Raw genomic sequence first — 11,656 nt, 5'->3', positions numbered from 1 at the left:
TCAATATGTCTAGCTAGTGAGATCCACCTAAACCCAGGGCCGAAATGTGAGAGAAAGAAGGCAAGAGCAAAGTTGGTTGGGTCAGCTCTGCACGAGAAATAAAGACTTTTTGTTGTCGGTGGGCCGTCCTTCGAAATCAAGGGTAGCTTACTCATCGAATTAGCCCTGGAGTTAGGTCACCGCTTACCGTAAGGAAACAGTCTCTTATCGACTCAAACGAACATGGAACCGAATAAATTAAGGGTATTGAAAAAGCAGTCTAGAAGCGGTCACTTATCTGCCCTCCGAGCTTGCTTGGAGTTAGCCTAGATATTCCGGGCTAGATCTTGCCGGTGCCGGCAATGGGCAGAGAATACGGCAAAATCAAACAATTGCTAGCTACGGCTCTTGACCCGGACAGCATCCTATTAGCAACCGGTGTTCAGGCATTACGCTATCTGTTCGTGACCTCAATATCAAAATCGCTTCTCTTTGCTTAGCTTCTCAAGTACAAGGACGAGAAAGACAATGTTAGTCGAGCCAATCCCCTCAAATCCATCGTCCACGAGCTTGCGATTTGAGATATTCCGCAAGTTCAACAGAAATATCGATCTAGAACACATAGAGATGGAGCTACAGAAAGATAAGATTCCATTGAAAGGAGTAAAAATTTAAAATCCATTTGGGTACTTTCGATTGTATACATTGCCTCAAGGATTATTTTCTCGAGACATTGCCAGCAAAGAGAAATATCTCCAGCCGAGACTTCTCCGCCTTTTAGGTGTTTGTCGTGACCATCCACTATTTCATTAAACCGTGTATAGTTCTATTCACCGAGAGCATTTGTGAAAAAAGTCCTTGATTTTTATGTCGAATATCGCTTTCTCACTGATTAAAAACCTAGTCAATATTCCAACATATGATTGAAACAATGTATAAAGAACATAGCATGGAAAACAGATGATTGAGTGGGATTAAGTTTCGTTAACTCGATCAACCTATTTTCACACCCAAATAAACAGCCATGGCAAATTATGTACAAGAACGAATGAAACGTGTCAAACCATGTCAATTTCAAGTCCGCCATATCCGTCCCATGTCAAATTCAAGTTCCTCCCCACGTGCTGTGGTTTGAGCACGTCATCCTCGCGTGTCTGAAACTAATGGCCCTGACTAAAACCTGTTCTCAACGGGCAGGGTGCAATTCGCAAGACAGGAAAGATCACATTGGCTCATAAACAAGGTGACATCGCCTTCTTCTGTATTTCAACATATGCTACTACTTGGGCCTAAGTCGCTGGAGTCGGAGATAACTCCCAATATGAACCTGCATAAGCAACAAAGGAACCGAATCGTTGAACTTCCTCTTTCTTTTTCCTTTTTCTCAGTCGTAAAATGAAAAGAAACACCAGAAGCATTTCTTCCTAAAGATCGGAACCCTCTTCAAGGAGAAGGAAAATTAAGGACCAAAATACCCCAAAAGATGCTGGACTCCTCAGCACCTCCACCGAAAAGGTAAACCCTCTATCTATCCTGAAAACAAAATTCCCTAGAATTCTCTTCTTCTTTTTTTCCACAAGCAAACATGAAAGCTCCATCTTATTGAACTATTTGTAGAATCCCCACAGGAACCTATCCTCCTGCATACCCCAAGATTGGTGTCCCTTCAAAAACAAAGGACCATCCAGCCAACAAAATTTGGACTTCCAGAGCTGGTAAATCAAGCTTTGAATCCTGAATCAGAGATGTCCGCAGAGGCTCCGCCAATACTACCAATGCGAGTTTCAGACAGTTTTGAGAGGATTGGCTCCACTGCTCGGCAGACATTTGAAGATGGCCTCTTTTTTGTGTACTGCACCACAAATAATATCCACATGTTAAATAATTTCCACCAAATTTTTATAGTGAAAATCGATCCATTTAATGCGAAACATTAAGAAATAATTCCAAATGAGCACCTTCTCTCATCCTCCAAGATATAATCAGAAAGTAAGTAAAATAGTGTTCTCAATCCTCAACTGTAGGCACAATTATATTCTGTATCCCCACTCCTATGAAAACTTATAATTTACATCCTCAACAGATGATGCTCTCAGTTTAATTTTTAAAAAATGAAATGACAACAAAGGTCCTCAAAATTCGACAGATCCAAAGCCGCTGCCCCCCCATCTTGTTTATCATTTACCCACACCTCTTTTTGTCCCTCATTTGTGAGTACCACCTAAGTATACGTGCTTGTGTTACTCAGGAGAGAAAGAGTTGAAAAAATTAAAAACTTAGGCTCTTTCAAGTTCCAACTCGACCAACCCACACCAGAAAACCATATGAGCAACCCATTCCAGCCAAAACAAGCCACAGTATACTATGCCACCAACTGTATATATGCATCCTCTAAAATCCCCCACCTGAAGTTCCACAGAACTCCTACCAAAGATGAGTCTTGGCAAAATGCCCGCCAAAAGAAGAAAATTCCACTGGTGTCAGACTTGCTCACTGGCACCAGTGGAAAGCACTTCAGGCGGGTCTTGGCATGCACCTGATCTGAGGTGCCTGATTAGGGCTTATGACAGGTAGCTCAGATTCTCCCTTTCTTTCCTTTTTGTGTGTGAGTGAGAAGAGGAGATAGCATGACAGAATTTAACAGCCCCAAGGGCATAATGTACTTACAATCATTCTAATGCATCTTCATAAACATGTGCCAGCTTATTTGGACTTCCAACTATTGCTAGAGATGAGGTCATTTGTTGTTAAAATGAAACTTGAGGATTAAAAGTGAAAAGTTACAAAAGTGGAGAGGTAACATGTAAAAACATCAATGATGCAGGGTACAAGGCATAATTCTCACATTTAAGAAAGTCTGCCGACAACGGAAGAATATGGAATCATCATCACGCTAACCTAACAAGAAATCAAGCATTCAAACCAATTCTAACAGCATTTAAGCAGGCAGTAATTTACCTCTTCAATAAAAGCACTGATCTCCTCTTCTGTGAGACCTTCATCTTCACCAGCATTCTCCTCCCATCCAAGGGAACGAAGAAAAGCAGCCTCTTCCTCATTTGGATAAACTGCTGCTGTGAGACTCCTATGATCATCTTCAACATTAGGAAGTCTCAGTGCTTCTAAGGAGTTGCCACCACTGCTACACATCTCACCACCATTGTCAGCAACAGGACTTCCAGGGGCATTGACTGATTCCTCAATTAACTGACAAGAACTTTCTCTGCTTGGAGATGAGACTGCAGGGCCTGACTCTAAGAGAACAGAAGAACCTTTTGTTGAGTTTTTCTTTTTAATGAGTTTGAAAAACTCACTTCGGCTTTGTGCATGAGATGAGGAAGGTCTCTTCTCCAAAACTGTAGCCTGGTTCAGAAAGGTGACAACAGACTTGTCCTCCAGAGAGGAATGCGTTGGGTTGATTGCATTTTTCAAAGGAGCAGTAGCTGCAGAACTAGCAACAGTAGGCTGGCTACTCAATGATTTGCTGCTACTACCACTGGTTGGGCTTCCCATATCCTTTGGAGCAGAAGAAACACCATTCTCCCTGGTGGGCTTAAGGACAAAAAACTTCCCAGCATGAGGTGTCTGTGGTGATTCTAATTTAGTATGCCCACCTCGAAGAAACTGATTAGCAGATAAAGAAGGCTGCTGTTGCCCACTCCTGACGACAGAAATTCTCTCCCCATTTCGGACAGCTGCTTTCAACTTGGATTTTTCTGACGAATTAAGCACCTTAAAACAAAATACAATAAGTTATTATTATCACATCATATTCCTAGACAAAAAGACGAAAAAAAGTCTCTTCAAAACCAGCACCCTGCATGCAGTTTAACAGCATCCTACCATCCTCCTCCACCCACAGAAAGAAAAAAAAAAACATATATTTTAGTTCTGTGTTAAATAAATTAAGTAATTGCATTTGTGCATCAATCTCAGATCTATGCAACCATATAATCCAATCAGTGCCCAATTAGCTATTTGATCATTGACATTCATACTGGAAGAAAGCACTCCTTCATTGTGACAGTGTTGCTCACAAGCAAAATTTATATAAACTTTTAGGGTGACAAATGTTGCTTCAAGTTGTTGATTTAAACACATGAAGCCATAATCAGGGAAAGATAAAAACCAAAATGAAGGGGCAGAACAGCAGAACAAGCTCATAAATCTTCTTACCGAAGTCTTAGAACCTGAAGGGGTCACCGGTATAAGCTGCCTAGATTGCTTAATGGCCAACTCTTCAAGCCTCTGTGTCTTCACTGACAACTGCAAGAGAAAAGAAACAATTAGATTGACCATGGAAATTATAGAAAGGTCTGGAAGATACCACATCAAGTGCTCTTACCGTGGGATCAGTTTTTGCTCGCAGCGGAGCCTGTGCTAAAGCTTCAGCCATTTTAAGACCAGTCGTTGCCATTGCAGTCCCACATACCGGAGCAGCAACTGCAATTTGTTGATGAGAAGAGGATTGTACGCCATTAGTAGGAGAGATGCTCGGAACCTGTGCCAGAGCCGATGTCCATCCTTCACTACTAGCTAATGCTGAACTAGCACCTGGCAAACAATTGATGTTGGAAGGCAAACCAGGGGATGAGGCTCTTCCTTTATCCACCATTCCTTGCCTTTCTTCAGCTCCAAGCAACGGAAAATCCTTCTCAGATACAGCATGCTGAATGGTACTAACCCCAGAAATTGGACCATTCTTAGCAATGTTATTTTGAGCATCATTGCTTCCAGTTTTTACCTCTGGAACCACACGGCGAGGCAACAGTTCACCAAGCCTTCTTGGAATCATCGAATGGGAATGCCTCAATGGATCTTTCTCAATCCTACTATTTAAGACACATCCCAGTGAATCAGAGCCATCAAGGTCCCAACACTCATCATAACTTGACCGTCCTCTTTCCCTGTCGCGGTCCCTGTCGCGGTGACTCCTACTGAAACTACTGTATGCATTCTTTACAAGACCATTATTACCAGAACTCCCCCGTAAATTAAGTGAAGATGTGCGGTCTAATGATGAGTGGCGGCCATCAAAGTCATTCCCGCCCTTGGAAGTTTTACTTCTCCTACGAGATCCCGATGACGGAGGTTCTAGATAATTAAAGCACTCCAGTTAACATATATATATAAAACGTTATGTGAATAAAGCAGCACTAATACCTGCTACAAGTGCATAACGACTATCGCAATGACCAAAATAATATGGCATTACAAAAGTTAGAATGGAGTGGAGATTGGTGAGAGCAAAGTACCTGAATGAGAAGAGTGGTTGGCTGAGCTGCTGACCCCCAAAGCACCGCCGCCGCCAGAATTCCTCAGCCACTCTGGAACTAAAGTGGGTTCACTTCTTTCCATCGGGAGCAATGCACATCCTCAGAGAATATTAAGAGCCTAAACCGAACAACTAAACTTCGCCGCCCTTTCCCATCTGGTCAGAGTCACGGAAACCTTATCCTAAAAACGAATGTCCCTTCCTAATCAGAAGTAACCGCGTCACGACCCCCTCGAAGGACGGTCGAGCCGCTTCAATAAGCAGCTAGGCAAGTCTATCAGAGGAACAAAATCCTGATGCAAACGCGAAGCTAGAGTACGAAGGCAATGGCAACCCGAAGACGCATTACCCCGACATAAGTAGGATGATGACAAGAGGGCTCCCCTCTAGGACTCCTCCATCCCAACGAAAAGATGGGATTTCACACGCACGAATCAAGGGCAGGCGACCCTCATTACGCGAAAAAGCACGCACCCGAATTCCCCCGCGACAGCCCCGCGCCGGACGGAATTCCGACGATACCAACCCCCAAATTAAATCCAATGAGGGGCACTCAAATCCGAAACCCCGCGCGCGCGGGGGGTCCAATGCCCGGATTACCCCGCCGACAGAACCCTAGGACGCGAGAACCCGATAACTCCCGGCGGCCTAGGGTTTGAAGGGCGGCGCGAAACCCCGTCCGACGGATTCAGAGGAGTGGAACCCAGCACCCCCGGCCCACCACCGACACCGCCACAACCGCCGCCACCGCCGCCGCAATCGATTCCGGAGCGACGACAAAACCAAGCTCCGCCCGAGCAAGAGGAGGAGGGCCGAAAACGAAAACCGGGCGTCCTCAAATTCCGGCCGGCGAGTCCGGCGACGGGAACGGGAGAGGAGAGGAGGCGGCGGCGCGGCGTGCAATCTGGGAAGGATTGGGGGGATTACGGGAACGGAGGAGAAGGATTAGGGTTTCTCAGTAGCGATTTCGAGGAGGAGGAGGAAGGGAAGGGGTGGGGGTGGGGCGCAGAGAATGAGAGAGAGATTTCGGTGTGTAAATTGCTAATATTAAGTTTTGGGGACGTTTCAGTTTTCTGTAGTTGTTTTTTTTTGGGGGGTGGGCGACACTTTGAATGAAACGTATGAAGAACAGAAGAAAGCAAGCCTCTCTCTCTCTCTCTCTCTCTTCCTCTTTCTTCTTCCCACTCTGCAGACAAATCCACCCAATTCCTCTCTCTTTCCTTTCTCTCTAGCTTTGGTTTTTACTTTTTATATCTCTAAGCACGTGCCCCCCGCGTGCTGGACGGGTTGGGTGGGAGGGGTGATGGTGGTGGCGGATGCTAACGCCTCCTCTTAGGGCAGCGAGACACCACCGTCGCCGCCCACATCCTTCTCGAGGCGACCCGACCCGACCAACCCCGACCTAGCCCTTTTCATGGGCGCAAGTGCCAAAGTTAACTATTGGTCACATTAACTCCCGTGTAACTTATCGAGAATTCTATAAAATATAATGAATTAATTTTGCGGCGCATTTTTTTTTTGTGTAAGTATGAAACGGTCAAATCTATGTCGCTTCCGTTACTAAATTGATGAGTGCCAAATATAAGATTGGTATTAGGCTTGGTCAATGATCACTCGCGTGAATTTAATTATGTAATCAATTTTTTTCAGCATGTCAATACTCTCGAGTATTCTTATTTTTTTGCCACTATAAAAAAATAGGATGGACTCTTTAGCTCATTTAAAATTCATTGTTGTCATCATAATTTTCCTGTTTGAAGATAAAAGGTTACCCTTCCCTTGTCGGCCAAAATTGACTTTTCTTTTCTTTTTTTTTACCAAATTGGATTTCTTTAAAAAAAGGAAATTCCTGAGATAGATATCTCCTAAAATAATTTTCCAAATTAGACTTCCATGCCACGTCATGTCTAAAGATTTCCTAGTTACTTATCACTCTCTCATCCTATTCACGTTCGTCTCTCTCTCCTGAAGTTAATTATTTTTTATATTTTTTTGACAAATTTAAATCTTTCATTGTCATATTTAGAAATTCTAGGCCAAAAAGATCTCTCCAATCCAATAATTTATTCTGTACCATATTTTCCTTGTTATTTCAGTTTTAGTTTAATTTTTTTATTTCATGTTGACATTCCTTTTTGTCCTTAGCCTCTATTGGAGACTATCACTGACACCGTTGAAATCGTTTTTCATGAGCCAACGATCTTACAATATCATTACTTTTGGCAATTATATTGTTATATAATATTACACCGCAACCAATTTTTTCTAAGTAGGATCGATTTTGTTAACATGTTTAATGCACTAACTCAAACTAAAAAACAGAAGATAGATGAGACATGATAACTTATGAAAGAATTAAACAAGAATATCTAAATAATAAAAAATAAATGATGGCGCTCTTTCTATCTCATAAATGATTACATCTCGTTTCAACCAAAACAAAAACATAAAAATGACTACATCTACCCCATTTATACTAAAAAGATGAAACTGTCAATAATCTTTTAATTGTAGTTTAAATTGATGGCCCCACTCATTCTCTTGTCTATTTTTTTTCTTTTTCTATTCATGATAGTTCCATAATTAAGTATTTCGCATACTTTGTTTTCTTAGCGTATTAAAGAAATGTACATTCTCATATATTGTTATGATGTTCACATGGTCCGTGTAAAATCATCTCACTAATAATATAACATAAAACTGAAAAATCTCTTTTTCATCATAGATATTATAACAATTTATCTATTTTTTTGTCCCTCTTATCTCAAAATCTCAATATATTGGTGAAATTTTTATTAATTTCATTAGTCTATATATATATAATATCAAAGAATTTATCGTTTTTCCTTATTATACTAGCTAGATACTTTTATATAGAGCCCGTAAGATGCTCAATGAAAATATAGGAAAACACTAAAAACATTATGTACAATGAGATATCTTGATATTCTTGGCGAACAATCAATTCATAAATGATGTTAATTTTTGTCAATCCAAAATAATGATATTTCACTTGCATTTTCAAAAAGAAAATTTTCTTACTTTGTGCAATTTTTTGATTTAATTAAATTTGATTTACTTAACAATTTATCCATAAATATAATCGACACATGAAAAATAACTAAATTTCCGGGAAATTTCTCTTTTTGACAAAATAAATTTTTAAAGAAGTAATATCTAACAATAATAATAAAAAAAGAACAATGTCTTTAATATACATGGAAAATTTACAATAAACAAAACGTAAACATATTATGTTTCTTCACTATGGTAAGTAGATCTTACATAGATATAGAAAAACTGAAAAAAAAAGAAGAAAGTAAATAAATTTGAGACCACCAATTTATATTGCAGTTAAATGATAGAAGGTAATTTTGTCTTTTTGGTAGAAATTGGGTGGATTTGTCATGTAGGGGCCGGAAATAGTGCGTCCAACTAAATGGTAAAGATAAGACAAATTAAAATTTTAGGGAATAATATAAAATGCAACTTTTTACTTAGTAAAGTGAAAAGAATTCCCTAATAGTTCTTCTAATATTTGGCGGTTGTGCTTAATGGAGAAATCCCTCCCTGAAGAAAATTGAAGTGTGGAATGCAATAGGGACAAAAACAAAAATTTCTCATTCATTCTTTTTCTTTATTGACACCATTATATCCTATAATTAACAAAAACTTATTTTTAAAAAAAATGGAATTTGTCTAACTTTTCTATGTTGATGGTTTGATCTATCTGTTAGTTTACTCTAATATCAAATTTAATTTTCCTTGATATTATTTTTTTCCAATGTCTCCATTTTTTTCAGGGAGAATTAAGCTACTTAATCTATAGAATATTTACGTGTAAAATAGATATCTTTTCCTGTATTTCAATTGTTAATTTATTGTAATCTTTCAGTTGAGTGAATAGATAGTTTAAGAGTAACTGAGTTTTTTTTTTTTTTTTTTGGTCGGTAAGAGTAACTGAGTTGAATGACATTATTGTTATGCTTAAAAGTATAAAAGTTTTATCCTATCGCTAGATGTAGTATTAGTTATTAATTTTTCAATTCTAGTCTACCTTGTAAATAAAATGGATTTAAACCTTGTTTCAATTTACATTTGTTTTTGCCCATTTCTAAACTTAATAATAATAAGAAAATACTTCCACACACGAAATTCTAAAATGTATTTCAAAATATTTTCTTATCCACATTTTGAATACAAACTCAAAAAGAAATTAAATATGTGGAGTAACAGATCCATAAATTAAAACTTGGTTGGACGTGTGCAATTCTTTCTTTGGATTAAATTATTTATGATAGGTTAATTAGAAAAGAATAAAGATTGTGCACGATGTCAAAAATCAATCCGAGAGAAGTAAAAAATGACTGGGACGAAGGTGATGATTAGGCAACCTTTAGGCATGGCGTGGCAGGGAGAGGTCTAATTAGGCAGATAATTTCGAGAGAAATCGTTTTTTATTTCAAGTCAAAGAGAGAGATTTATTTTGAAAATTACTTTTTTGAAGTATATTTAGGAATTGTATGAATCGACGCATTTTAAATTTTAAAATGTTAAGTACTTTGATCTATAACTTTTGAGAAAATTGAGAGAAGCTACGATTTACAAAAGATTGCATTCGAAATGAAGTCATGGGCTCTAAAGTGATGCTAATTAGGCTTCTGTCAATCAATCTAAAATTCGTCAGAATTTTTACTGTGACTGTAGCAAATAAAATCTTAGACGGAACTTTGCAATTTAGAATGACTTTCCCATTGTTATAGCGATTTCAATGAGATTTCCTTTAACTTATCTAACATAAATGCGCTGCCAACATGTATTCTTTAGGGCTCGTTTGGTTTATGAGATCAAATATATATTGTCGGGTGAAAATGGGATCCTTTTTGCTTGGAGTGAGAGATTCCTTCACGTGATTGGTACATGATTGACATTATTTCGATTGGGTTAACTTTGGACCATCCTTAGTTCAAAAAAAAAAAAAAAAACCTTGGACCATCCTATCATTGGAATGTGATTTTTTTTTCTTTTTGGAAATTGGTGCTTCACAACAAATTATCCATTTATTAAATAACATATTTATCCAATGTTATGAAATTCTTAAAAACTAGCGATAGAATTATTTCAACCATAGTTCTTTCAGATTAAAAGTTGTATCATATATAATCCTTAAATCCTGCATATATACCCGAAACGGACTCTTGATTTACGGTAGATTTATACGCAACTTCCAGCTTGCTGTCATATTTGTCTATTTGTTACTCTTTTCACCGATGAAGGATACAAACTTGCTTTCGAAGAAAAAGAGAGACGATTAGAATTTGGACGAGAAATATATCCTAGTAATACGTAACCGCATAGAAATTGTTCGCCTTCATAATTCTCTCCGCTGCTTTACCATTCTGACGGCCCGAGTTGTCTATTCCGCAACATATCTAACTGCTGCATAGACATTCTGACCTCGACTTGACAATTTAGATGTGACCAACGAAATAGCCCCACCGGCAATCGCGACCTGAACCGTTCTTCTTAATGCTTCTAATCAACAAATCGTGCATCTTTATGTCCGACATTCTGCGTGTCTCCTAGGTCTTCGGCCCGCTCCTGTCCGGCTCTGTCGAGAATATATGCAACAAAGACTAGCTGCCGAAGGGGAGCCATCTGGATGTGCCCCCCGAGTTCCGGCCCTCCCTGACCGACTCTTTGATATGGAGTGGGGTCGGGCGGGGTCGGGCGGGCCTGGTTTTTCACGTCGGAGCCTATGGGGCCATCTACTACCTCTTCATGATGGGGGTGGCCGCGCCCATTGGCGACGGGGCTCGCGGCTCGGACCTTCTCAGGAAAGAAATGGATCCGGCTGGTCGGGTTCCCGGTCATCTTCATGCTGGCCTCATTTAGGATCCTGACCCAGCAGGTGCGCCACCGGATGCTTTTTGTAGTGGCGGCCATGTACGACCTGGTGGCCCGGAGGGCGACATAGGGGTGGTGGGCCCGGCATGTGTACGACGTGTTCAATACGTTGGATCTCGGCATGCCTTCTTTGGTCGCACCTCGCTCGGAGCTTTGGATTTTTTGAAATTCAGGTACAGCAAGCCTGTGAGTCTCACGTGCATCAAAAAATGCACTCGAGTTGCATGAAGGATGCACGTGCTATGCTCACTAAATGCATGAGCTCGCTGATGGGCAAAGATTTGATCTGCTAATAAGCTCGGAACCTTTTTTTGGAGACGTAATTGGTAACTTCAGAGTTTTATTTTAGATATATTTCACTCTAAGCTCTCTTATAAAAAAAACAACCTTACTTTGAACTTTTTTGAAATTTTCCTCAAAACTTTACGTACTTCCTATCTCTATTGGCAGAATGAATTAATATGCATTTAGCATTTGTTAGTTTTCTTAAATCAT

The 11,656-nt window shown here is 39.8% G+C and overlaps 1 protein-coding gene across 1 annotated transcript; it reads right to left on the bottom strand.

Moving 5' to 3' along the window:
* Positions 1-1,273: 1,273 nt before the first annotated feature.
* Positions 1,274-6,338, bottom strand: LOC104450963. Its single transcript, XM_010065701.3, has 5 exons — positions 5,235-6,338; positions 4,325-5,073; positions 4,156-4,245; positions 2,938-3,711; positions 1,274-1,831 (listed from the first exon to the last, which is right to left on the bottom strand). The coding sequence occupies exons 1-5, from the start codon at positions 5,335-5,337 to the stop codon at positions 1,700-1,702; spliced, it is 1,848 nt and encodes a 615-aa protein (XP_010064003.2). The 5' UTR covers positions 5,338-6,338; the 3' UTR covers positions 1,274-1,699.
* Positions 6,339-11,656: the final 5,318 nt, after the last annotated feature.

The sequence above is a fragment of the Eucalyptus grandis genome, chromosome 6 (assembly GCF_016545825.1).
Source record: "Eucalyptus grandis isolate ANBG69807.140 chromosome 6, ASM1654582v1, whole genome shotgun sequence".
Classification (NCBI taxonomy): domain Eukaryota; kingdom Viridiplantae; phylum Streptophyta; class Magnoliopsida; order Myrtales; family Myrtaceae; genus Eucalyptus; species Eucalyptus grandis.
Note: the sequence above shows the minus strand (reverse complement) of the source record. Positions and strands in the feature narration are given on the sequence as shown.

Coding starts and splice junctions, on each gene's coding strand:
- LOC104450963 (XM_010065701.3), bottom strand. CDS start 5,337: ATGGAAAGAAGTGAACCCACTTTAGTTCCAGAGTGGCTGAGGAATTCT. Junction 5,074..5,234: donor CAACCACTCTTCTCATTCAG/GTACTTTGCTCT, acceptor TTAATTATCTAG/AACCTCCGTCATCGGGATCT. Junction 1,832..2,937: donor TCAGTGCTTTTATTGAAGAG/GTAAATTACTGC, acceptor TTTGTGGTGCAG/TACACAAAAAAGAGGCCATC.